At 38.8% G+C, this 27229-nt stretch overlaps 2 protein-coding genes across 10 annotated transcripts in view; one reads left to right on the top strand and one right to left on the bottom strand.

Annotated features, from left to right (window-relative positions):
* The window catches only part of SLC44A3 (solute carrier family 44 member 3), a 103220-nt gene extending 91416 nt beyond the window's left edge, over nucleotides 1-11804 (top strand). For all 9 annotated transcript variants that reach the window (XM_083743379.1, XM_083743384.1, XM_083743381.1 and 6 more), the window contains 5 exons: nucleotides 1665-1748; nucleotides 5611-5748; nucleotides 6594-6830; nucleotides 8612-8707; nucleotides 10170-11804. In XM_083743379.1, the coding sequence (XP_083599505.1) occupies nucleotides 1665-1748; nucleotides 5611-5748; nucleotides 6594-6830; nucleotides 8612-8707; nucleotides 10170-10181 (567 nt within the window). In that variant the 3' untranslated portion in view covers nucleotides 10182-11804. The remainder of the gene's footprint in view (nucleotides 1-1664; nucleotides 1749-5610; nucleotides 5749-6593; nucleotides 6831-8611; nucleotides 8708-10169) is intronic.
* The window catches only part of CNN3 (calponin 3), a 27639-nt gene continuing 12070 nt past the window's right edge, over nucleotides 11661-27229 (bottom strand). The window contains exons 2-7 of the mRNA XM_083743548.1: nucleotides 20341-20462; nucleotides 18313-18379; nucleotides 16608-16745; nucleotides 15771-15887; nucleotides 13841-13987; nucleotides 11661-12788 (exon numbers count right to left, since the gene is read on the bottom strand). Coding sequence (XP_083599674.1) covers nucleotides 12441-12788; nucleotides 13841-13987; nucleotides 15771-15887; nucleotides 16608-16745; nucleotides 18313-18379; nucleotides 20341-20462 — 939 coding nt within the window. The 3' untranslated portion in view covers nucleotides 11661-12440. The remainder of the gene's footprint in view (nucleotides 12789-13840; nucleotides 13988-15770; nucleotides 15888-16607; nucleotides 16746-18312; nucleotides 18380-20340; nucleotides 20463-27229) is intronic.

Raw genomic sequence — 27229 nt, 5'->3', positions numbered from 1 at the left:
GTAGTTAATGCATCAGGGAGCAGAAAGTAATGATATCTGAGCATCATTTCCCGCTCTTGTATTTATTTTTTACTTACTTATTTATTGAGCTTTATAGCTCAATATCATCCCGATTCCAAATGTTCACAGGAGGTTACAAAGTTCAAGAAAGAACATTTCCATTGTGCAGTCTTAAAAGTCTCCACCCCTTAATGTCTTACCTATAACCTAGGGGTGAGGAACCTCTGACTTGTATGCCTAATTAGTTCCCCACCCCTGCCTTCACCTCCGGAAACCAACCTAAACAGACAGATTTTGACAAAAGAAGTATTTAGGGTTCCATGGATTAAAACTGGAACTATGAATTATGACTGTGAAGATAGTATGGAGCTAGTGGAATTATAAACACTAAAGTAATTCCTTTTCCTCACACAACCTCCTTAGGCACTAAGCTGCCACATTCTGAAGAAGCTAAAGCTTCTGAATAGTTTACAAGCACAAGACCATTTTGAATGTTGGGGACTGTTCAGGAAAAGGCTGATGGCACAAATCAAGAAAATGCAATGCTTATTACAGGAATTAATTTTAGATTTAATTTCTAATTCCCAGCATTTTTATTTTTAAAATATCCTGAATCCTTTAAACATTTTATTTACATTAAAATAATAAAAAATATTTTGTGTTCTGCTCATCTCTGTCACATAATGTAGTTATTAAAAGAGCTTTTCTAGCTTTTATTTTCCTCTTCTAAAGGAGAATAAATAGCATTGAATGGCAGTGGCTTCTGTGATCTGTGCAGAATGTTGTAATAATGTATAGCAATACATTGGAGATCACTGCATAATTGTAAGGCTAAGTTTCCCAGAAAGTCTGTGTTATGGGAATTTGATCTACAAATGAAGGAGACAAGATGCTGCTAAAACGTCTGGATCATACCAATGTTTCAGTAAAAGTTCTAGTGATCTTTCCTATACAGAATGTCCTACTTTGCACTGAGATCCTGTTATCGGGTATCAGTCCCAAGAACATAACAGGCTATCTAATCTGCTGCTGCTGCTGCTAGTATAAACATTTATTTACTGCCTGTCTGAAGATCACATCCAAAATTATGTTTCTTATGGTCCACAGAGCTCCATGTACTGTACAACTGTCCTACAGGTTTTGCAGTTGCAACAGCTTTCTGTTGGAAGGAATTCCCCTTCTCGCCCCCCCATTGAGAATTAAGACAATATGCAGCTGTCTGGGTGTCAAGCTGCAAACTATATTTGCTAAACACACAGCATTAAGCCTTTCTGTTTCTCTATTTTCTAAGCAGATGGAAGCTTAACCAAAATTATTCACAGGCCTGATCTACATGTCTTGTTAAGGCACAGTTTGTCTTAAACCATAGTTTAATTGTGAATGTGCCTCCCCCTCATACACAGTGCCTGCATTGTCTCGAGGAAGCCATATTATGACTTGTCATGTTGTCCAAACCCAAACCATGGTATGTCTGTTTCAGACAAAGCACAAGAAATACGCCAGGACTAAACCAAGAACATAACACAACAGAGGTGGTAACTGCATAGCTGATGCAGAAGTACTTCACACTGCTTTCTGACAATGGGTGTCCTGGAAAAAGGAGAATTTAATTTGCAAATATGTTTCTGGCTTTGACAACTAATTAGTGCTGTTTCCCACTGCAGAAGAATACATGTGCAAGATGCATATTCAAATGCTGCTGTTGCTGTTTCTGGTGCCTAGAAAGAGGCCTAAGATGCTTAAACCAGGTATGTTATATCAGGTGAAGTTATGTATAGATACTTGATTTATTTACTGGGGAAAAATCAGAATGAAAATGGAGGTTCTTTAGGAAAATACTTCAAAAGTTATTTAATTTTTACTTGCTCAGTTTAGCATTGGTTCAGAAATGCTAATTCTGTTGGTCACTGTCACAGCTGTATTCTGTGACTGGCATGTTTGTCACAAAAATAAGCATTATCTACTACTATGGTCTTTGAGGAGTAAACAATTGTGTGCTTGGTTGATGCTACCACATGAGATTTTTGTGCATGCTTCGCCAGCCTTAGAGTCTGTTGGCTCTCAAAGCAGCTACAAGACAGATTAGTCCCAAGTTAGAGATATGACAATTAGTTTATACTTATCAGCAATCTCTATCTTCATATATCCTTGTTATTTATTATGTTAAATCTTTGATGATATAAGTTATGAAAATGCATGTTTCTTATTTATTTTTGGGCTTTTTTAAAAAAAATGTGAAATATTGTATAATAAATAATCTGTGTAAATGCAAAATTGTAATTTCATGAATTCAGTCTGCTAGTCTTACTAAAAATTTAGTATCATCCTATTTTTGATGGTTTAAAAAAGAACAATTAAGTCAAATCAGAAACTTCTGTAGGAAGATGCATTTTCCCTTATAGTCAGTCTCCTAGTTTTCCTCTAATTACCATCCCATTATTTCATACCTTGCTGTTGTGGATTTTTATTATTTATTTATTTATTTATTTATTTATTTATTTTACAGTAGTGATAAATTGAGGTTGTTAGGAATTGTAGTCTGGAGGATCTGGAGGCAGCATGCTGGTGAAAGCTGCACGTGGATATGTGTTTCATTGAATAATTAATTAAGCAATTAAGCAATTTTTATTCTCTCTCGCCTTCAGCAAAACTGGTCTCATGGTAGCTACACACAACCCTATGAGATAGATTAGTTAGGCTGAGAGAGAGTGGCCAGCTAAACGCCACCCTTTGAGCTCTGGAGTTTTCAGCCTAGGTCTTCCTAATCCACACTGTGCTATTGATTAAAGTTCATGTAGATGTTCCACAGGTAAATAAGTTGGTTTATTTATTTATTTAGAATTTATAAAAATAAATTATATACCGCCCTATACCCTCAGGTCTCAGGGCGGTTCACAGAACAAAATCAGTATATAAAACCACAAAATACATTATAATCAGTGTGGTTCTTTTATTAATTTGAAAAGTGATATTGCATCAGCTCTCTCGGGCCCCTATTTATTCAAATTTTGGCCTCGCTCCCCAGTCCGCACAACAAGGCAGTGTGTAGCCCACGGGTTCCATGTCAAGGTACTTTTGCAAAAGTTGAACTGCCCTGAATTGTAGATGTTCTGCAAGTAAATAACTTGATTTCATTGTAATCAGTGTGGTTCAGCTCATTCAGACACCCTTTTATTCCTATTCGTAGTCTGCCTACCTGTCGTAAGTAGTCTACCTATATCCAGGGACAATACAGCACAGCTCCAGCATGGTACATCATTTATAATCTGTGTGCCATCTTACTGTACTATTATGTACCTGGGTTGGTTCTGTATGCGGCATGGATTGAGACCAACCAGATTGTATGAGCAAACCAAAGAAGCTAAATACAATCACGTCTGACCAGCTTGTTTTTGGCTTCTTTTAAAAGAAGATTTTGTTGCTATGGCTCTCCTCTTTTCACTGAGCTCATTTTTAATAGAGTCCTAGAGTGGAAGACTGAATTCAGCTGTTAGACAAAGTTGCAATTATTCTTCAGAAGCAGGAAACTTTAGGGCTTGGACCTCTGCCACAGGGCTTTTCTCATGAAGCTAACAGGTCAGTTTTTCCAAGACCCTTGACATTCATTCTGTGTTGTGAAGTACAGAGGGATTTTTTTCCCCCCTAAGTACTTTTTTTTTGTCTACTGTGCTATTTCAAAATATGTAAACAATCCCATTCCTTATTTATCTGTGAGAAATATAGTCTTTGGTTCCCAGGCACTAGAACATAGGGGCTGAATTTCTTCTAAAAGGGAGTTGTAGGATAGTAACTTATTATTTATCATCTTCGACACAGATCTCAAGGCGTTGTGCAAAATGCAATAAAAACAGCTGAATAACACACACAAACCAATAACACCCCAACACAGGAAATAACAGCAGATATATCAGAGACCTATTCATCCAGCTAGGAAAGCTTCTTAGAACAAAACTGTCAGTTTCCAGAAAGTTCAGATAGTGGGCGCCTGTTGTGTCTTGACAGGAGTGCTGCTCTGCAGAACAAGGCCCTGCTGTGAGTCTCGGTGGAGTGGGTTTCTGGTATCTTTAGAACTTGAAGGAAAAGCTATATTGTAGACTGCAGTGACTTACTGGGTATATAAAGGATTAAGTAGTCTCTCAAATGCTTTGGGTGTAAGTGTAACTGAATTGTCTGTGTTCCAGACTTGCGAGTTTGTACTGCAATTTTGGTTATCTTGGTCTATGGACTTGCGGTGAACATATGAACTAGCAAAGGATTTAAGTCTTTAATAAAACATGTTAAAATTATCGAAACGACAAAGAATCTTGTTAGTTTGTTTCGACCAACACGGCTACCTACCTGTAAAGATTCTTGTGTTATGTTAAGGACTAACAAATTGTTTTATTTGCTATGCTTGTTAGTTGCTTGTTACACAGAGGTGTCCAAGAGACTTAAACATGTTTAAAAGCATTATAATATTGACACATTCGTACTAAAATGCATGCAATTTATAGAAAACCTACAACAACATCCCTCCATATCAGCTGCAGGAAGCTGTGGCAGCACAGTAAAAGCAAATACATCATCATAATAGTCCATCAACAGCCTGGTGGGGGAGGAGTGAGTTATGTTTTTACCAGGCACCGTAAAGATGTCAGTGAAGGTACCAGGCAGATCTCAATAGGGAGAATGTTCCGCAGATGGGGGCTGCAACTGTAAAGGCATAAGTTTTAATGGATTTCATTTCACCTGATATAAGTCCACAGAAACATATTTCAAAATAAATGGTCAATCTTTAAAGTGCCACAAGGATCTTAGGTTTTTTTTGCTGCAACCAATGAACTCTGTCACCCCTTTAGAAATTGCTAAAGTAGTCAGCTACCAATAGAATTCATGCTTGCAAGTTATGTTTCATTTGATTTTTCTTCCACCTTCACTGCTATATTAAGTGCAATGATGTACATTCATTAAATCAAAGCCCCAAACTTTCCTAATTATGAAAAGAAAATTCAAATTTGGAGCATAAATCTTAGTCTGAGCGACACTTTTCAGCAGATGCTGAGGAATTTTTCAGTTTCAAAAAAGCAAACTAACTGTAATGTATTCAAATCCCAAATAAATATGGAAAACTACAAATTATTTTGGCAGAATCACTTTGCTTTCTGCTAATCTCTGTTAAGAATGCCAATATGAGATGGCTTTTAAAAAAATAGTTCAAGAGTGATGTAATTCTTTTTCTTTTTCTCTAAACAAAATACGACTGCTTTCAGACGGCTGAAAAGAATAATTGTACACAGTTTCACACATTCCTCTTTCATTTATATACCCACTTTGTACTTCTGTAACTAAATCCTTGAGGAATGCTGGGCATTGATGTTCAGAGATTTAAAGAAAACTGTTTAATTTGTGGTAAGAGGTTTAGCTGTATTTCTTTTAACTTTGTTAACCATTTCAGTTAAGAAGAAGTTCTATGGTGGATTATGAAAGATATTTTTCATAGAATTATGGAATACTTCTGTCAAATCTGATTTTGAAGTAACTTTGGCTGGGTTAAGATTTCTACCTTCTACTTTTCATTCTCCTTCCTTCCTTTTTTTAAAAAAACTAAACCAATTTACATTCTAATTACAGAATGCATACACAGCAACAGCCATAAATGGGACATACTTTTGGACCTCAGCAGAAGATGCTGCTGTTATTTTATCAAAAAGTTCAGCTAATGCCACAGCAATCAGCTGCTTCAGTGACTTTGTTATATTTCTAGGAAAGGTAAAACCTTATTATCACTGTGCCATTGATTATTAACTGAAAATACTGTCTTGTATAACAATGGAATTCAAAAATCTCAAAGTTCAATTCTCCTCTCATGGCAATTAATATTGCTCCTTACTTGAAATCTCCCCTAATCAGTACAGTATAATATTTAGAAATAAATTAGCATTCATGAGTGATGTTTATAGAGAAGTAACAAAGTTTGAAATTTTTAAGTAAACAGGGAAGTCCTGTTTGAGTTGGGTTGGGCATTCTGCAATATTGTGACTTGGCATTATATGAGTTTGAGTTGCAGTGCCTTTCTTTTGCACCCTCCCCGACTTCCTATTTTGTGTGAGTCAGAAGGGCAAGCACTAGGAGAAAACTAATATCCCACCTGAGGACATCTTAAGAATACCTTACAGATAAGACCATTGGTTTCTTTGTGCACACTGTAGTTTCTCCAATCCTGTTGTAGTAGAAGCTGTGAATTGCTGTGATGTTATAACTCAGAGGGAATCGGGCTGCACAAGGAAGGAGATAATCGCACAAGGATGAGACTTGTTCATGTAATGCCAAACCATAATTTGCCATTACATCTGAAGCAAGCATTGGAAAATGGTGCTGCTTTCCTCAAGCAGTTAATAGTCTTAATTTAAGATAATATACAGATGAGAAATAAAAAGAACAAAGCAAACAATGTTGCAAGCAGAGGGAAGTTTTGAAATAAGACGTTCCCTGTGATCTTTTGAATGCAATAATCTCTAAATGCTAAATACACTTAAATTTTTTGGTCATCTTTGGTGGGTGAAGTCTGCAATAGCTTCTTCTGAAATATAGTCTCTACATTTATTTTCATACAGGTGTTTGTGATATGTTTCACAGTTTTTGGAGGTTTGATGGCATTTAACTACAACCGTGAATTACACGTTTGGGTAGTTCCACTGCTGCTGGTTGCTTTTTTGGCTTATCTCATCGCCCACAACTTCTTATCAGTATTTCAGACAATAGTGGATGCCCTGTTGCTTTGCTTTGCTGTTGACAGAGAAACAAATGATGGATCTGCAGAGAAACCTTACTTCATGGACCAAGAATTAATGGTAAGCAGTTAGACAAAACTTTAGCTTGGGCAAGTAAGCAGGCACTTCTGTAGGTCTGTTCACACAGGGATAATCTTTGCCATGTCTTTGGCCACAGAGGTGGAGATGAGCCTGGTCTCGGTCACCTTCCTGGGGTTGGGGAGAGCTTCACTTAGAGGAGATGGAATTGAACTTGCATCAGTGGTTCTGCCTCTGCCTTAAGGCTATGCAATAACAGTGAGGTGGGACTCTCTTCAGGCAACCAATTAGGTCCCTCCCCAGCATCCAAATCAGCTCCTTCTAGACAGGGTTCAACTCCACATTCTCACTTCAGTCCTTTGGAGTGAGAGCAGCCCTCCCAAGAAGTCTCTACAGGGCTTATGACAGATTGGTTTTACATCCAGATAAGTGTGTGTAGGATTACTGTCTTAATATGATGTGCAGTACAATCTGGTGCACGTTTACTCAGATAATCCCTATTATGCTCAGTAGGTTTTACTCCCAGGTGTTTGTAGGATTAAAGCCTTAAACAATTCCTTCTATTGTTGACCGCATCCTGTGATGTATGTATGATTCTTTTAGGGTGGTCTTTGGCTAAGGGGTTGGGCAGTTTCAAAAGTCTTTAAAGGTTCCTGCATACTTGGTTCTTGGTCTCTCTTACTTCTGTGCAAGGGGAGGAGAGAACTCTCTTGCAACAAAAAAATAAAGATCTGCCTTGCTTTCACTTCATCCTGCCTCCGCCCATTCATCTATGACCGATCATGGACCTGGGGGACTCAGTCCCTTGGGGAGTTGGGCAGCAACAAGTCAACCCCCCCCCCCGTTTTTCTACAACATATCTTAAGGTATAAAAACTAACAACATAATCAGGAAACCAGTCCCACTTATTTTCAGTGGGTCCTCCTGCTAATATCCTTAGCATTTCATCCTTAAGTACCAATTCTATATGTTTATACAGATAAAATCACATTCATTTTAATAGAAGTTCCTGATAATTGTGCTTAGGAGTATAGTTTTAATTATATATTTTAAATATATACCAACATTTCTTGGTGTGAGAGTATGCAAGTGTTTGAGTAAAAGGTTGGTCCAGTAGAACATGAAATGCAAGGCCAACAGAACAGCACTGATATTTTCCTCAACTGTTCTTCTATCAAGAGGTCTAGAAAAGGACAACCAAATTGATCAGGGAGGTGGAGAAACTCCTTGATCGTAACATTTGGGGATTTCTAGTGTAGAGAAAAGGTGAGTTAAGAGGAGAGGAGACACAATCGAGGTGTATAAATTTATGAAGAAAGTGAATGAAAAAACATCTTTCCTCCCTCATAACATTAAAACTCAGAAATATCCAATGACGTTTAATATTGGAAAATTTAGGATGGGGAAAAAAGTACTACTACACACACTGCATATTTAAACCATGGAATTCACTTTGAGAATGTGAAAGGCCACCTGGGTGGCTTTAAAAGGTTAGACAAATGCATGGACAGTAAAGCTATATTCTGCCTCAACTGTTGGAGATAGCATGCCTCTGAATGCCAGCTGCTGGGAATCACTAGTGGGGAAAGTGCTATTGTGCTGAAGTCCTACTTTCAGACTTCCCATGGGCATCTGGTTGGCCACTGTGACAACAGGATGCTAAAATAGTTGGGCCGTTAGCCTCATCCAGCAGGTGATTCTTATGTTCTTAAGGGCAGATATTTTCCTTTTGCAAATATCTGTATTACCGCAGAAAACATCAGCTTTGGCTAAAAAGAATCAGAAGTAGGTTGTCAATCAACTGGTTGTTTTGTTCTTTGTAGAACTTTTTGGATCAGAGCAGCAAGTTTGCAGAGAACACACACGGAAATAAAAATATCCTTCATAACAAGGAATATGGCACAGAACTTCAGCCTATGGTAAGAAACAAGTAAATGCCATAATATATGGACATCAAATAACAAGGTGTATTTTCTTTGCAGTACAAATGTATTTTATACTTTGTGTTTCCAGTACAGTACTTGTAGAGAGGGGAGGAGGATACTTTTGGAAGAATTATTCCTAATTTCAGAGTGGGATATTTTGCTCGTGCAAGCAGAACACTTACACTTGGGACGCGGGTGGCGCTGTGGGTTAAACCACAGAGCCTAGGATTTGCTGATCAGAAGGTCAGCAGTTCGAATCCCTGCGACGTGGGTGAGCTCCCGTTGCTCGGTCCCTGCTCCTGCCAACCTAGCAGTTTGAAAGCATGTCAAAGTGCAAGTAGATAAATAGGAACCGCTCTGGCGGGAAGGTAAACGGCGTTTCCGTGCGCTGCTCTGGTTCACCAGAAGCGGCTTAGTCATGCTGGCCACATGACCTGGAAGCTGTCTGCAGACAAACGCCGGCTCTCTCGGCCCATAGAGCGATATGAGCGCCACAACCCCAGAGTCGGTCACAACTGGACCTAATTGTCAGGGGTACCTTTACCTTTACTAAGCAGAACACGCTTTAGCATAATCTTTCTGTTTGAAAGCCAAGCATAGTGGGTACATGAGCATAGCGCTACGTTCTGATATGTAATCTTCCCAGACCATATTAGTTATATACTGGAGGATTAGGCTGCTATTACCTGTTTCTTCAATGTCGCTACATTCTTCCATTGAATAATGTAATTTTCCTTAAGCTGCATTCTACATATTTACTATAAAAAAGGAGGGATACTTTCTGCTTGGATGTTAATGAGATCAAGTTTTAAAATCAGCAAAAAACAGCACTAACCAGTTGCTGTTTTCCCTGTGCCCCCTCTTTTACATGGGCATCTTTAAGGTAGTGCACAGATAAAGTATATAATATGTAGTTTCTCCTAAAAATAGTAGCAGCATCTTTAAAATGTTTCTGACATAATTTCACTCTAGTGTCCACTTAAAAAAACACTATATGTGTAGCATAATTGATTTGAGTTTTTTTAAAAATTGGGGTTTTTTCTGTGCATGGTTTTTACAGTAGCAGCCATCTTTTTTCTGCCAAAATAGTTTTTGCCAGGAAAGAAAAACTGCATGTAGTGCTCATGTTGTAAGCCTTGACAGAGCTTAGGCTCTTGCATATTTTTTCTTTTCAGAACTTTCTGGTGCGTGGAAATAAGCTAGTCAGGCAGTCTAGAAGTGTGGTTTTAAGTTTATTGTGTTTATGAATGGCTGTACTTGGCTTTCTCATTGTATGTGGGTCTTTGAGTTATTTTTGCCAAAACAAAAGACACACGTACGCCAGCAGAATAATCTGAAGTATTATTTCTACGCCAATCTTTCTCTTTTTATCTCTTCATATGCTTTGTGTTGCTTTATAGACTTTGTCTTACCATTATGACTAATCCAATGCATTTTTCATTTTTCCTAACTATAGGCCAGAACTTGAGATGGTTCTAAAAGTACACAGCAAAAACAGCAAAATTCAGATAGAAGTGAAGGTTACCAATATTTTGAGATAAATTATCTCCTAAATCATTTTGTACCTCTTGCACTGGAAGAGATGATCAACTCACTCTAACTCTGTGAAAAACTAAAAAAAACAATATGTATGGTTTTATTGAAATAGTATTTAAAGATGTTTTATATTAATTATCAAATCTGCTGTAAGTTTTTTGCACTTTGACATGATAAAACTGTCTTTTTGGTATAAAGCCCCTTAAGAAAGCACAATGAAATTGATTCAGCAACTTTTATATAAAAGTAACTCACAATTTACGGGCATTTGATTTGTGTGCATTCAGTTTTATGCACTTGGCAAAAAAAACTGTAGAAAAAAATAAAATGGGGTTGGTGTCTGAGGAAAAGACTTTGGCAATCCCACCTGCCATTGAACCCAATGTGTTTTTATTACACTTGATTTTGGCTTTGCATCCTATTCCTGGAATGTAGGCACAGCGTAAGTTGGGAGTCACCTGTATACAATGCAGCCTGGATAACATCTAAACTGTGAATAATCATGTCATAGATTAAGAAGCAGTGCTAGTTAGAGGGTCCCCTATGGTAAGGAGTACGTTGTGGAATCATGTTATCTAGGAATTTTTGGTAATGTTCATATGATTAGGTTCCTTCCATTGCAGTCCTTTATGAAGAACATTGTGCATGTCCTAAATTAACAAAACCATTGATGTCCTGAAGAACAATTGTATCCTGCAAAGGAGAATCAGTGATCAGTCAAGAAGGCAAGTCTTTAACAACAAAGACCAAGAGGTTGGGAATATGTGCTGTATGCATTCCTTTAATTTTGGCATCCTTCAAGGGACAAAGCCTCATTAAATTAGACATATCTATAGGCGCTATCTGGGTAAGTAATTGTACTATTTCTATACTGTACTACTTCTATACTGTTCCTTTTTACATACAAGAGTATTTTATGATAAACTTATGTTCCATTACATCAAATGATGATCCCCAACTACTAGTAGTCTGTTTGCTAAAAGAGTAGTCATTTTCTTTGTGTGCAGAGGGCAAGATGCAGCCTGACCCTCTACTGGTTTGCATATTAAGTTATGTGGCACACAACTCAGACAAGCCCTAATTTCCCAAAGAACATCTGCATAACAGGCCTTTTCCCCCTTTCTGAGCAAAACCACCTCTTTAAAGTCTCAAAAGCATACTGCTGGCTGCAAGCAAATTTTGCCTTGAATCTCTCTGGATTCTAAACTTTTGGCAATGAACTCTCATTTTACAAGTAAAGGTTATAAGCAGCAAGGTAGAATCAACATGAGTGCATTATTTTCAATCTCCAGTGAATTGTTTTGTTGAAAAAGGAAAGAATATGTTTTGGATAAGTTATAAACAAAGGGACAGTTGTAAATGTTTTCTGTAATTTGAATTTTGTATTTAATAACACAAGTTATCACATGCCTCCAAGAAAACAACATTTATTTATAAAAAATACAACAAGATCAGTTTATGATGAGAAATGTGGCAATAAATACAATTCAAAGAAAAGGCAATTCTACATGGATACATTATGGCACAGGAAATAAAAGTCAATGCACCATCAAAACATGGAGACTTCTGTGGGCTCAGAATTTATACAAGCTCCCTTTTTAAGCAAGACAGCTCTTTTTCTATAAGCTTGGTCAATTTAGATATTGGAATGGAACACACACAATCACAAATGCACATTTATTATGTCTACTGTGAGTTTAGAGGTTAGCAAGCAAGTACTTATGAACAGACAGAAATCTTGCAGGTAATAAGCCACAACCTCAGTTTTTGTGGCATGGTCCACAATTAAGTCTTACAGTTTTCCACATAATGGAACTGTAAATAAAAACATTTTTAAAAAAGGAAAGGGCTGATATAGTATGTAAAATGCTCATTTCAGAACAAGGTTGTAAAAAAATGCATAGTTTTTATTATTAAAAGACTTGGCTGTATAAGAGAACTCCCCCTTTCACAGTATTCCTTTTTACTTCATATGCAGTTATTGTTATGCTGTAGACTGCAACTGTTACAGCACTAAAGGCAACTAGAGAAGGAAAGGGCAGAGAAAGGAAAAAGGAATGTTATGTAAGGCAATTATTTCCTTAGGTACATGAAGCATAATGTGTAAAGAAGACTGGTAACAATTCCACAAGGCTAGTTTCGTTCTTTACTGAATAAAATAATAAACTAATACTGAGCTTTTGAGGCAAATCTAATAATCAATGCCCTGGTCACTGTACTGACCGTGATAATCTCTCTGATATTCATCTTGGTATTCGCCGTGATAGTCATCTGGATATTCTGCCTGATAATCGCTATCGCTGATTTCTGACCCATTAGTTCCTGTTCCTTGACTTCCATTATGAATGACAGGTTCTGTTGGTGCAGCACAATACTTTGGATCATATACTTGCCGTCCAAGCCCATAAACGCTCATCCCTTTCTGGGAAGCCACTTTGTTGGTGCCCATTTGTAGTGAAATAGTGGTGTTGTCCATGGGTTGTAATGTGAGCTTCTGGTCATAAATGTCTCGTCTTGTACCTGGTGCAAGCATCCCTGCCTAAAAACAAAGGGTTTAAAGCAGTTTGAACAGCATTGGGACTTTTAAAATAATAATGAGTGATGGCAGGAATGCACGTGTGCATAACATTTTCCAGATACTAAACTACTCAGCATGGAAGTCTCCTAAGTGAGATTCAGCAAGCAACAGACTCCTCATCCCATCACAGAAATCAGAATAAAGCACATTATACTACAAGGAAGAAGCTATGGGTGCATGCTGAGGATCTTCACAATTTTGTATGTGTATTGCAAGGATGAAGAGCATCCTAAGTGATTATAAACTGGGTAAGGAATTTCACAGCCTCTTTTATTATTCTGAGCTGCAGGCTACATCTTACCCCAAAGCTATTTAACTTCTATATAAAGCTGTTAGGAGCAGTCATTAGGAATTTGCAGCACAATGTCACCAGTATATGTTGATATCTATTGTGGGTTAGCAGGTCTCAAGTTCAGGAACTGGGTCATATTGCCTTTTCTGAATAGGGTTGCACTCCCCTTGAAGGAGCAAGTTTGTAGTTAGGAAGTACTCATTGAATTGTGTTTGTCAGCAACTGCAAAGCCCCCTTTGCACAGCTTCTGTCCTATGTGTAAAGCAGACTGTGCTTCCACACATTAGCTGATGCACATCTTGACCAACCAGGATTTACCTCTGTGTAAGAGAGCTGGTTTCAGGGAACTCTCATGCACAGGAACCCAGTGCTAAACAGGGCTGACCTTGTACATCAGCTGATATGTGGGGTCCATCCAGTTTGATCTAGGTGTGAAAGAGCTCACTAGAGGAAACTCATGTACCTGAACCTGCCAAGCTTCAAAGAGGATTACATTGGACCAGCTGCCACAATGAAGAAAAGCTTCCTTTTAGCAGCACCTTGCTGCCATAGATGCTCTGAAGCCTCAACTTTCATAGTTCTACCCACCAATCATATTTGGCCCTTTAGGAAGATCCTGGTAAGAATCTGGCCCACGGATCAAAAAAGGTTACTTCCCCCTCCCCCCCAATGCTACAGATTATATCATTCTAATGCAAATATGAAAGTAACTTTTGCTTACCTGACTAGCCCCTTTGTTAGTACCCATCTGCAGGCTTATTGTTGTCTGGTCAAATGGTTTATCGGTTTGCATCTTTGGATCATAGAGATGTCTCCTAGTCCCATAGGCAGTCATGCCTGCCTGGCTGGCACATTTATTGGTTCCCATCTATAAAGAGAATGAGGATCACTTGAAGAAAGGAGTTCTGATTGAGAACTACCATAAGTAAATGTACTATACTAGGCCAGTGTATTGAAGAATGTAACATATATAAGTTTTGGTGCTGTGCTCAGTGCAGGGAGTTCCTGGTTCGAATAAGTCTGTTTCCTTCAGAAAGCTGACCTTAGAAGGTGAGAGAAACAGAGAGGAGACCTTCAAATACATGGTAGGAGTATCCTGCTCCTAGAGCTAACAGCTCTTCTGCAGAATGAAATTCTTAGGGCTGGGCGTGGGAAATGATCCTTTAAGAGGGGACATGTTACTTAGTGACTTCCCTACCTTGTCTGATGGTTGCAGACATCACATATTGTCTAAATAGTATGGGAGAGCAGTCATGGTACACATGACACCAACAACCTTGGGAAATGTTTGTTAGGCATGTTGTAATCAAAGATCTCTGTGGCAATATTTTTTTCAGAAATGCAGCCTCTTCCAGAGCTGGCATGTATCAATAGGAGGAAGTTGATGGAAGGAATGGTTTGAGGTTTCCAGGCACTGGAGAATTTTGAACTGCAGTGGAACCAGACTGCTGGTGCTTAATATTGAAAAGGTTGTAGCATAGCTTTTAAACAGACTTGTAGGAGGTGGGATGCATGGATTTGAGGTACAGAAAGGGAAGAATTTTGCAATGAGTGTACTGAGGAACAGTTTAAAAGGACTGTAGAGGTAAATAAGCAAACCAAACATATTTGGAAAGGAAACCATTTAAAATATATGCTAATTCTAGAAGCTTCCGAGTTGAGATGAAGTTGGCTGGGGCTAAATTAGAATCATAGATACAGTAGATAGATCAGAAATCTGGTGGAAAAGAAAGAATCAGTTGTATACAGTTATCCCTGCATCTAAACTACAGAAAGGAAAACAAAAGGTTTATTAGAGTAGTGTTAGAGTCAACTCAACTATATTAACTTCAAAGGAACAACAGAATGGGTGCCTTTATGCTCTGGTTTGGGCTCCTTAGAGGTGTATCAGTTTGGTCCCTGTGGGAAGCAGAATGTTGCAGTATATAAAACTTTGTTACCCTCATCTTATGTTCTTAAGATTTCAACTAAAAAGAAATATCTAATACAAAAAGTACTAAGATTATGTGTGACTGCAGAGAGGGTTAGTCAAAGATTTGTTACAGAGAGCCAACCTGAAATCTTCATGGCTGTATTCTACTCTACAAATTACATTGAGTGGTGTGGTAGAAATTGCCTCCATGGTTGTTCCTACACCATACCAGTAACATGTGTAACTTCAGCTGTGTAATTACAGTGCCAATCCACCTGATTACATGAACAGAAGATTCACACGTTTCTCATGATAACAGGTAGACCAGATCTATGATGGACCAAAATAGAGCAATTCTACTGTGACCTACCTTATTCTTCCTCATGTATATAGCTTCCTCATGTTGTTGCTGCTTACCTGGAGGGACAAAGTGATGGCGAGGTTGGAGCTATGCAGATGCACCAGAGGAAATGCCAGATTGGCTCTGCCAGGGCTTTGCCCCTCCAAGTAAGCAGCAGCAACTGCCTCTTTCAGCAGGCTATTGCTGTGGCTCAAAGCCACTCCTGCTGTTTACTAAGCATAAATAATTGTCCATTACATCTTAAAAGGTTTTCCTGTGTATACTGATCTACACAATCCCATGGATTCAGAAAGCAGCCCCATTGAGTTCAGCGGGTCTTGTCCCAGGTATGTGTGTACAGGATTGCAGCCTTAGTGAACTTTCAACTTTTCTGCTTACCTGCAAACCAATCACACTTTGTCCAGCCTTCAGTTTTCCTGCATCAAAACTTCTTGCTTGCTTTTCTGCGTATTTGACACCAATATCGATTGTAGTATGAAAGCCTTTGGTTTTTGCCTAGGAGGAGAATAAAATAACAGTGTTTCTAATATACATTTTATTTTGGTTGTCCTTGATTTAACAATTTTGCGTTCAATTTTAAACCAATTAATGCAGGGGTCAGCAAACTTTTTCAGCAGGGGGCCAGTTCACTGTCCCTCAACCCTTGTGGTGGGCTGGACTATATTTTGAAGGGGGGGGGGGGAATGAAGGAATTCCTATGCCCCACAAATAACCCAGAGATGCATTTTAAATAAAAGGACACATTCTACTCATGTAAAAACATGCTGATTCCCGGACCGTCTGTGGGCTGGATTTAGAAGGCGATTGGGCCGGACCCGGCCACCGGGCCTTAGTTTGCCTACCCATAAATTAATGGATCATTGATTATACAGTTTCAAGAGCTACTTGGCAACAGACGTGAAGGCATGGATAACATCCCACAACTTCTGCAGGCCAAGCTTCATATTTGGTTTTACCAAGAGTAATATAATATAGCTGCTAGACAAGTAAAGCCTCAGTTCATGGAATTTCATGGCATACCTATTACATACATCCCATAGTTGAAGTATTGATCCTTTTAGATAGTAAATGTTGTAAGAATCCTAAAACACTTTCTATGCTTTATGAAAAGGTACCGTGATATAAAATGGTTAATTACAGTTAAGCTATGAAAATGCATGGAACTCACATAGATCAATGTAATGCACTGGACTGCATATGCCATTATGTACATACCAGACCTGCTAGTGCCACCAGGGATGTCTGAACCTGGGTCATATTTCCGTTTTCAAAGAGATCATTTGCTTCAAATATATCATGTGGTTTCATGCCATATTGTTGTATGGCCTTTATAAAATTTCCAATGTTCTCCAGCTGAAATTAAATAAATGCATGATGGTCTTAGTGCTTGATATTGTTGCATAAGGCAGAACTAAATGCTGTATGGGAAAGTATGTAATAAACTTGGAAGATTTTTTAAAATAAAGAAAGCCACTTTGTAATTGGTTTCAAGCAATTTGGGGTGGGGGCGCGCACTGGGGTTGCTTAAACCTTTACCTGACCTGTTCTCCACTCTAAAATTCCCCCTTTCATTCCTACTTCTCTTTTTAAAGTGGCTGTCAGGATTTTCTTACACATGCTTGCATGTTTTTGTTTTAATTCTATTCCCCCTGTTTCTCAAAGGAGACTCAAGAATAAACTGAATAAAACAATCTCTTTTAAAAATGCCAATGCACATTCAAACATTAATTATACCCAGTCTGTTTTAACAAATTTCAGCAGCACAAAAGTGAAATGGAACTCGGCCAGCATAAATTACAAAATTAACCAAAAGTTTATTTAAAGAGTCAGAGCTTCAACAGCTACCAGAAGCAGTATAGTGATAGGGCCTTACATTCAACATTCAGCAAGGCATTCAATATAGTAGGTGCCACAACATTAAATACCCTGTCCCTAGGTGACAGACACCAGCCCTACTTCCTGAGGCTGAAGGATTTGGAGCAGAGCCCAGATGATGATAGGGAGTGTGCAGAGAGAAACGTGGAAGGAGGCGGTTCCTAAGGTGCCCAGGTACCAAGTGCCATTATGCACACAATGCGGAGATGGACTCATAGGTTCAAGATTGTTTTAAGCACTTGAAGAAGCTTCCTGCCTTTGAGCTATAAATGAAATCAGCAGAGAATATAGGCCGATAAAGCTCTGATGGTTAGCACACACATTCTTAACTCCTTAATTTTGTTTTACTTTGTTCAGATCTGCCAAACTGGCAGGTCTAGTTTTATTCTAGTTTTCCTACTGTATGCCAGCAGTTGTTCAAATCTAGTTTTCAGTGAAAGACAAAGTTTCTCAAGAAGGCAAGTGTTCTACTATGACCTCTCCTGTCTCAGTATCTATTTTCAATTTCATTTTGCATTGCCCATTTATTCTTTCCTGATTTGTGCAATATGGGTAATTACATTTGTTCCTGTAGTTCTATGGGTCATTTATTTCGAAAGCAAATACAATGGACCAGATTCCTTGGACAATTAATAATTTAAAAGTGTATATAGCTGTAACGAGGGGGGGGGGCAGAATAGAAGGGCATTTGCGAAGAGAAAAAGATTTCACCAAGCCTAACGAAGTTGTAATCAAACCCACCACTTCTCTAGTTTCTACAATAATTGTCTTGTTTCTTAATATTCTACTCCCATAATATAAATTACCAGGTTTGGTACTTTCAATGGTATTCTAATAGTAAAAAGAGAAGCTTTATACTGTTTAATCATTAATGCTTGCAAGGTGAACAATTGCTGTTTCCTCAAAAATTAATCTGTAAATGCGAAGGTGTTGAAGGCCTCACTGTGACAACAACTGTCATTAAGCTTTCATTCATGCATTTTCTCTCTCCTTCAGAGAGAGACACTATATTATTTGAATACAGTATTTAAATTAGTTTGTTTACCTGATGCCAGTTTAGTTTGGATTGATTGATTTTCTTTACTGATCCCGGGTGAAGTTTGTTGATAAGCCTGTAAAAACCAATCAAGTAAATAAACTGCCTTTTTTCCGCATAGCCACCACCAATTTTAATCTCCATATTACAGCACTACTAATGCACAGATAAAAACCAATATATAGTTGTACCTTGGAAGTTGAACGGAATCCATTCCGGAAGTCTGTTCGACTTCCAAAACGTTCAAAAACCAAATCGCGGCTTCTGATTGGCTGCAGGAAGCTCCTGCAGCCAATCAGAAGCCGCGGAAGCCCCGTCGGACATTGGGCTTCCAAAAGAGCATTCATATACAGGAACATTCACTTCTGGGTTTGGGAGCCAAAACATCCGAGTTCCAGGGCATTTGAGATCCAAAATACGACTGCATATTTTATTCGCACATACAGCTTATTTGGAAGGCAGTTTGCATAATAGGCATGCTGGTAAAGCCACTTTAGAAGGGACTTGAATGTCCTGAATGTCCTCCTTGGGGGGCAGGGAGGAAGAAAATGAGAATGTCAGGAAAAACATGCCATCTTGTGCGATGAATTTGTTACATTTTAAATACCTATAAATTTTAAATACACTCATAAATGGAAATGAGTGATTCAGGGGGGGGGGAGTGTGAGTGAGCAAACCCATTCACCCTTTCTGCCCTATCTCATTGCAATCTGTTGCTTTAAGCAGCTTTTCCCTTGGCTCACTTCTGGAGTTTGAGCTAGGCTGGTGGAAAATTGCTTGAAGCAGCTGAGCACAAGGAAGTAAGGGAAGACAAAGAATGCTGTTTCTCGCTTCATGTGCTGCTTTTTGTATCAAGGGCAGATCTCTTTCTTAACATGTGAACAGGCCCTTAGAAACACGATTAGATAGGCTCAACAACTTTGGTTTCCATAAAAAGATCCAACAAGTTTGTGGACATCAAGAATTTTACTTTTTGAAATATGGCAACCCTAGCAACACTTAGTAATTTTACTGGAAACGACAGGATGGGAGTGTTATTCTGCTTGGATCCTACTTGCAGGTTTCCACAGATATCTGGTTGGCCACTACAAGAACAGAATGCTCCACTAAATGGACAATTGGCCTGATCTAGCAGGCTCTTATGCTGATTTTAATTGCTCTTTGGCAGGGACGGTTCTGGTGTATTACCCTATTCCCTTTTCAGTGTTGCTTAGAAGACGCAGTAGTGATACCAGTGCTATTATTGTTTGTGTTTTGTTTTTTAAGGGGAAGAGAAAAGGCAGAGCGAAGGAGTTCCCAGATATAATGGACAACGGTGTTCTTTTATTTTTAAAAGTCATATAGAAAATATTTTGCTAGGTGCAACTTTTATTTATTTATGCAAGGGCAGCTGCATCTTCCAACATTACCTGTTCTATACACCTGTTAACAGATAGCAGCCCTGCCCTCTTTTGTGTACTGTAATTCTAAGAGAGAAGTGGGCATATCCAGGGAATGGTGAAACAGAACCCTGCCTGGGGTGCAAAATCACCCCCGAATTCTCCGACTTGAGGAAAGAGTTACTTGTGTGGGGTGAGAGGCATGACAGGCAAGTTATTTGGATTGCAATTGCCTCAGAATAAACTGAGATGGGGGGAGGGTTAGGGGTGACAGGATGACTAGTGTTGCCGCTGCTGTCTTCATGCTCACTACTGACAGGTGCTTTTAACTTCTCCCAACTTTTGCATGCAGCCCTCAAAGCCCCCTCTCCACAGGGGACCCAACTAGACCCTGCCTGCCTGCCTCCCTGCTTGCCAGTTGAGATGGAGGGCTCAGCTGGTGGCTACTGCAGTAAAGTGATGGGGGTGGGTGGTGCTGATACAGTTCTCTACAAAGGGTGCAAGGGACCCTAGTACGTCTTTGGGTATATCTGGTAAAATAATAATGGGGAAATCACACTGTGTCCTAGAATTAAATGTGGATCTTTTTTCTGAAAAAGTTGGCTACTGGCCTAGAAACTATAGAGCTCTGCCTGAAATAAAACATGATGTGGCTTACTCGCACAGTATGATGCCATCCTTTAAACCCAATTGAAAGTTGGCTCCAATGCTCATGCCAGTAACTTCTTCAATCCAGTTGCGGAGATCTTCCTCTATCTGTGGATCATATTTCAAAGCAATCTGCAATACAAAATGATGATCAATTCAACACTTTATCTGATTTTAATAATGCAAAATTTATATTTGATTAGACAAGGATATTTTATAAAAGCATCCGAAAATGGATCCAATGCTATCCTAGAAATCAGCGTCACTAATTAGCATAAAGTATTACAGTATTTATCATTCTAAACCCTCATGATAATTTTCAGCTGTTCAAATAAACCAAAGGGTTTTTTCTTTGGAAATCTCTTGTCTGATGTCTATTCTATTCATAAGCATACTCTGCTGATGCAAGTATTCTACATGACCTTCCTTGTATGTCATTCTGATCACTTAGAAGACCACTTGCATCACAGCTAACATATAAATTAACAGTTCAGCACTATAGCAACAGTAAACAGTAAAAAGAAAAAAATACATTCCAATACCAAATTTTAAAACCACCTTTGCATTATATTACCCCATTCCCATTCATTTATCATTTGGAAAAGTACAATGTTAGACACAAGGAGGGAAAGAAAGAAAATCTGGAGCAAATCTGAGTCAGAGAAAGCAGTTAGCAATGCAATCCAATGTATGTTTATTTGGAAAGAAATTCCATTAAGTTCAGCAGGGCTTGCTCCCAATTATGTGTGCACAGGATTGCAGCATAAGGGTAAAAAAAGACTGTTCTTTCCACTTCTAGTTGTATATGTAGATACACCTCAAATTAAAGAAAAACCTAACATACCAAACTCAAATCACAGATTTATTACTCTTTAACATACTTTTGGGCAGTTAATAAGCAGAGTTGCTTGCTGATGAATAGTAAAAGAAAATTGCCCCCTCTAGTCCTCACACTGATTATTCTAAATTGGATTAGGAGAGGTAATATTTTACTCTTTTACTGATATTCCTGCTTAACAAGGTGTAAGATATATGTTCTCCAAGTTTCTCAAAATCTGTAGGCCATGTGCCAAGCCAATATTTCAGAGTAATACACAGTGTACTCTCTGCTTGTATGGTGTTGCTACGAAACACAGCAACGTGTGAAATGATGGGTACAGCATCTAAGAAACGTGTTTACTTTTTGCATTTAGTTTTGAGACATCAATAAAAACAAATGTGGCTCTTGTTTCAATATCACCTTAATAAAGCAACAACATTACAGTACAATCCCTACAGCCTTCCAAAGGCCACTGAAGCATCGCTCTACTGGCAGGATGACACTTACACTATTGGAAACACCTTGGAGCGCCAGGAAAAAAAATTCTGGGTGTGGATGCCCCACTAGCAATGTTCCACTGGTGCAGAGGGTCAAAATGGGGCATTCTGGGAGCAGCTATGGATTCACAGGATGCTAAGCCTCCTTCCCCTGACGTGCCTCCTACAAAGGTCTGAAGCTACAACAGCACTGAGACTGGTATAGTAACTTCCCCTCACTGCGGTCAATGGGCAGTAAAAACACTCTTGGGGGAGCTATGCTGAGAAAGAGGGCCAATAAATATTTTAATTAATGATTTATTTATTTATTTATTAATGGAGGGTTCATGTCTTAGGTGGAGCAAACCAACAGAGCTATGGATGTAGTGGTTCTTCTACATGGAAGCATAAATTCACTGCTTCTGCCGAGAACAACCTGCACATACAGAACTCAATATCCGTTTGGCACCTATAAGGAACTTTCCACAACCTGCTCTCTACACATGCACAGATATGGGGGACACCACTGTTCTATCTATGGTATCTTTAATTAAATCCCAGACACAGTAATGCCCATGATCAAATGCAGTAATATTCACAACTGACACAGCATACAATCAGAAGGAACACATATTGTTCTTTAATTTTAATTCTAATGGTTTAAATCAGTGTTGTTAATCATCCATTTGCCTCAAGAGACAATGGGGTGCGCCTCCAGGGGTGAAGCCAAACTGCTGTGTTAGCAGCACCAAAGTGACCTCCCCTGGGGTGCAAGCTTGGGCAGTGTGTATGGCGGTCCTGGGCTGCTCAGATGACAAGACCCCAGCCCAACCCTTGGACTTGCTGATGTGGTCCAAAGGAAAGCAGAGCAATATGTTGGGCACCAGCCTGCCTGCAGGAGTTGCTGGAAGGAGGCATACAAGACGCCATCCAACCATCTTAGGGACTCCACTCTGGATTTGTATAGAGTTTACTCCTTAGCCTTTTCTTCTTCCAAGGATATCTCGCAAAGTAGTGGAGGTTTAGGATCAGAGCTTTCCTTCCTACATGGGCAACCTTCCCAGGTTGATGAGCCTCATCTGCCCAATCAATAAATAATACAATATGTGTGTATAATATACAGTTTGTTGCTTCTGTGTTTGAGTTGAGACCCTTTTTAATAATTTAGAGATTGTTAAAAGAGCATGTTATCACAAGAGGCTTTCAGAGAAAGGCATTCAGCTGTTGAGCTGGAGAGCACAAAGGGTGAGTAATGTTTCTATCCAGACCATTTACTACCAAGGAATGTCATCAATTTTGTTGTTTCTGCCAAGTCATTTTTCAATCTTCATTTCTCAACCTTCCTGAACATTTGAAACATGATATTTCCATAGTGAGACAAGGAGTAAAATACTCAGTACCTTGAAATGCTTCTTTCCTCACTATGCTCCAATAGCCCTGGACTAGCCACATGACACGTTACCAAGAACTCCAAAAAACATTTACTACACACATGCAGACAATGCTGTATTTGTATTCCCCCGCCCCACCATTTCCTTCACAATATCACTGAACTAGGTAGTTTTTGGGCAGACCTGCAGTACTCATCTATAAAGGCAAGTAAGTCATTTGTAGCTCTAATAATAATTTCATGAGATTTTAATATTCTATCATGTCCAGTACTTGTGTAGTAATTGCTTCTGTGCTATAAGGTGTGTTGTTCACATGACAAAAGGCTACCTGTATGATTCTGAAAGAACACATAATTGCTATTCTCTGAAAGATTACAACATATTACATTATTAAAAATATAGAAAGTGTTCACAAAATATGTACCTATCCTAAAAATAAAATAAAATAATCTTCCACTCATAATATTACAGTTTCTAAACCTCATGGCTGCACAGATGTGATTGACAAGCCAGTTTCAGACTTTCTTCACACATTGAGACCTAAAGAAGTAGGGATTGAGAGTCACTTTTCTTGACCTGTCATTGCCACATTCTACATACACCAATCTATGACCTCTGTACTTTGGACCAAAGGTCTGAAAAGGAACAACTATGTACATAAAGCTACACACATAGAAGAGCTAAAAGCAGTTTCTACTCCTGCACAGTTTACGTTTCCCATAACATGGATCACCAAAGCACATTCAGCTGTATGTGCCCAGATGTTGCTTTTCAGATCTTAGAATCATAGATTGTAGCGCTATAAGGGACCCCAAGGGTCATCTAATCCAACACCCTTCAATGCAAAAATTCTGCCCACAGCCATTCCTGGGTGGACTCGAACCATCTAGTTAACAGCCAGACACACTGACCCACTGCTTCACTGGAGGATGTCTTCCCCTTTATGGGTTAAATTCAGGGGCTGGGCCAGTAGGGTGACCAACACTGCAGGCGAGGCCAGAAGGAACAGTCCCACTCACTCCCCTTCCATGTATTCACTGTACGCTGGGAGAGTCTGAATAGGACTAAAGAATATAGGCAATTCTACTGGAATCTCAAGAATCCACTGGCCTGCCAGTAACTGGGAGCAAGAATTCAATGACCTGCACAGTTTACAATCTCCATTACCACCAAAGCCAGAAAAAATAAGTAAAAAGGGCAAAATAAGTTATGCATATAAGAAGTACAATATTTGTTCAATCTGTACAGTCTAGCTATTCTTCACATGGAAATTGTGCAGAATTTATTTTTAGCTTAGGCTACAAAGCTCAGGCTTCCTTTTTCTTTTCCTTTCTCCTCCTGCGATGAGGTTTCAATATTTTAATGTTGTATTTTAATTTTGTTTTTAAGTTGTATTCATTCAATTTGTTTTTATTATCGCTTGTTAGCCGCTCTGAGCCTGGCCTTGGCTGGGGAGGGCGGGGTATAAATAAAAATTATTATTACATGCAGCCCTGTTTATAGGACTGGGCTTCAAGAGAAAGCAGAGTTGGAGGACTCTCTTCTGTTTTCATCCTGGAGCAAAGTTCTTAACCCAAGGTACTGTTTCTGGGTTAGCGGAGTCTGTAACCTGAAGCGTCTGTAACCCGAGGTACCATTGTACTTTGCACTTACAATCATTCACTCTAAAAATGAGCAGGTGCTCAGGTCATAGCTGTCAACTTTTCCCGTTTTTAAAGGAAAATTCCCTTATTCCGAATCGTATTCCTCACAAGAAAAGGGAAAACTTGACAGCTATGGCTCAGGTATAGAAGCTTAGAAGTTGCAAGACTGGAAATGGAGCCACAAAACAGGTCTGCATTTTTCTAAAAAAATGTTTAGGGGTACTTTCATTTTCCTACTCATATGAGTAAATACTGCCCCTCAATGAGGCCAAACTTAGATTCACAAAATGTTTAGGAGTATGCGTACCCCTGCGTCCCCCAGAAAAAAAGCACTGGGCATAGGAACTAATCATATGTGGGAAAATGAGATTTAATAAACAAGAATAAAGAATAAATTAAAAGTGCCCGAAGCTGTAATCCTAAAGTGGTGGTAGGGAACTGAAGTCAGATGAACTACTATTTAGCCAAGGTCCTGTGGGTTTCTTCCTAGCATGGGAGAAATGCTCTGGTATGTTTCCATGCATTCTGCATTTCTTTTTTCTTTCTTTTAAACATTATTTTCCTCCCATTTGGAAAAATGTTTTCCCATTAGGATTTGTTTTTAAATGCCCAATTTGGGCAATTTAGATCAAAGAAATTTCCTAGACCTCCCCAGCATGCACCAAATATTCTCCTTTTTTGGCCCAACTAAAGTTGGACCTCCTATGCCAATTGGGCCAAGGTCTCATAAGTTTGCAGTGTCAGGGAGGGCGAATAAAATATTTCCTATGGCACATGGGACATATAACTACAGCTGAAATGTAATTGAAGTCACTTCCTATTAATGTTATACATATAAAGACAAGCCTTTTGTTTTTCTAAACTCTTGCCAGCTCTTAAATTAGTTAATAGGAAAAATAGGTAGGTGATAAGGGTAGTAACTGACATAACAATTAAAACAGTTATAATTACATTTTTATATATTAATATTTAAATTTATTTTAAGGGGTGTTGCTGTTTATTAACCATTCACTTTTTATAAAGTTTCCAAGAAGTATGGGTACAGACTGCATAAATTCAGGAACAGCTATGAGGTATTGTACAGAATCACTATAGTAAGACAAAACAACAAAACAAAAAACATTAACTTTATCCTGCTACATATCCAGAGGAAACTCAAACTGACTCAGGAAGAGGATGTACAGAAGCAGTTATTACAATGTCCAGTGTTCATTAGGAATAAGGTTAAGACCACAAATGTTTTGGAAATACAAATAATACCAAAGTTATTTTTTTGTCTCTGAAGGTTTCACATGATCTAGAAACATAGATAAGAGGGAATACCATGTATTTACCCATGAATGTTTATATCTGGCTCCCTGATCCAATCTGTTTTGACTTCATAAGTTTTTCAGCCAGCAGTACATCTCAGACCTTCGTTAGGAAAGGATGTTTGGTTCAGACAAAATGCCAAACCAGTTAAAATAAGCCACAGTTTGTAAGCCAACAATTAGGTTGGCATGGTGCAAACTAACTAGTGGAGCCAAGCTGGTGCTCCTGCTGGTGGCCTGCACCACACTGACCTCCTCACCCCTCTCCCCCCATTTAGAAGCAGCAAGCAACTAGCCTGCCAGGAAGTTAGATTAAAGGTTTCACACTCACAGGTGAGGTGCTTCTGCACCAGACTATTATTATTTGATTTTATTGTTTTTAATTGTTTTATGCTGGGACCAACCAGATAGAAGGACAAATAAAAATTTTCAACTGAATAAATAAAATAGACAGGTGTAAAATTACCGTATTTTTTGCTCTATAAGACGCACCAGACCATAAGACGCACCTAGTTTTTGGAGGAGGAAAAGTAGGGGGGAAAATATTTTTTTTCTAGTTCCCTCTTGCTGTTCTAGCTTCTGGGATAGCTGCGCAGCCTGCATTCACTTCATAAGATGCACACACATTTCCCCTTACTTTTTAGGAGAGAAAAAGTGAGTCTTATAGAGCAAAAAATACGGTAATCTCTGCTTTGGCAATGAATTGATCATAATCCTTTCCCTTTTCTGCTCTCAGCCTTATAGGAGCCACATTTATTCTGATTAGTGCTACAGATTCTTTAAAAAGCTACTGAATCTTATATTTTTCAAAGACAGAAAGGGGTCATTGCTTTTTGTAGAAATATGTTGTGGTACAATGTTATGATCTTGCACACTGCACATAAACTAACCTTACTAGTCTGCAAAGGGCATCAGTTAGAAACACAAATAATTAAGCAGTACATGGGTACCTCAATTTAAGAACAGCTCTGTTTACAAACTATTCTGTTTACGAATTTTGCCTTGGTCTAAGAATGGAATCCGAATGGTGGAAGGGCACTGGCAGTGGGAGGCCTCATTAGGGAAAGAGCGCCTCGGTTTAAGAATGTTTTCGGTTTAAGAACGGACATCTGGAACGGATTAAGTTCGTAAACCAAGGTACACTGTATATAAATGTCTTAAATGAAGTAACAGTGAAGTACTATTTGAAAATTAACATGTAGCAAGTAGGACATATACCATGTACCATGTCAACAACACAGGAATATAGGAAGTTGCCT

The sequence above is a fragment of the Podarcis gaigeae genome, assembly GCF_964106915.1.
Source record: "Podarcis gaigeae genome assembly, chromosome: 6".
NCBI lineage: Eukaryota > Metazoa > Chordata > Lepidosauria > Squamata > Lacertidae > Podarcis > Podarcis gaigeae.
The sequence above is the reverse complement of the archived record's forward strand: the minus strand, read 5'-3'. Positions and strand labels throughout refer to the sequence as shown.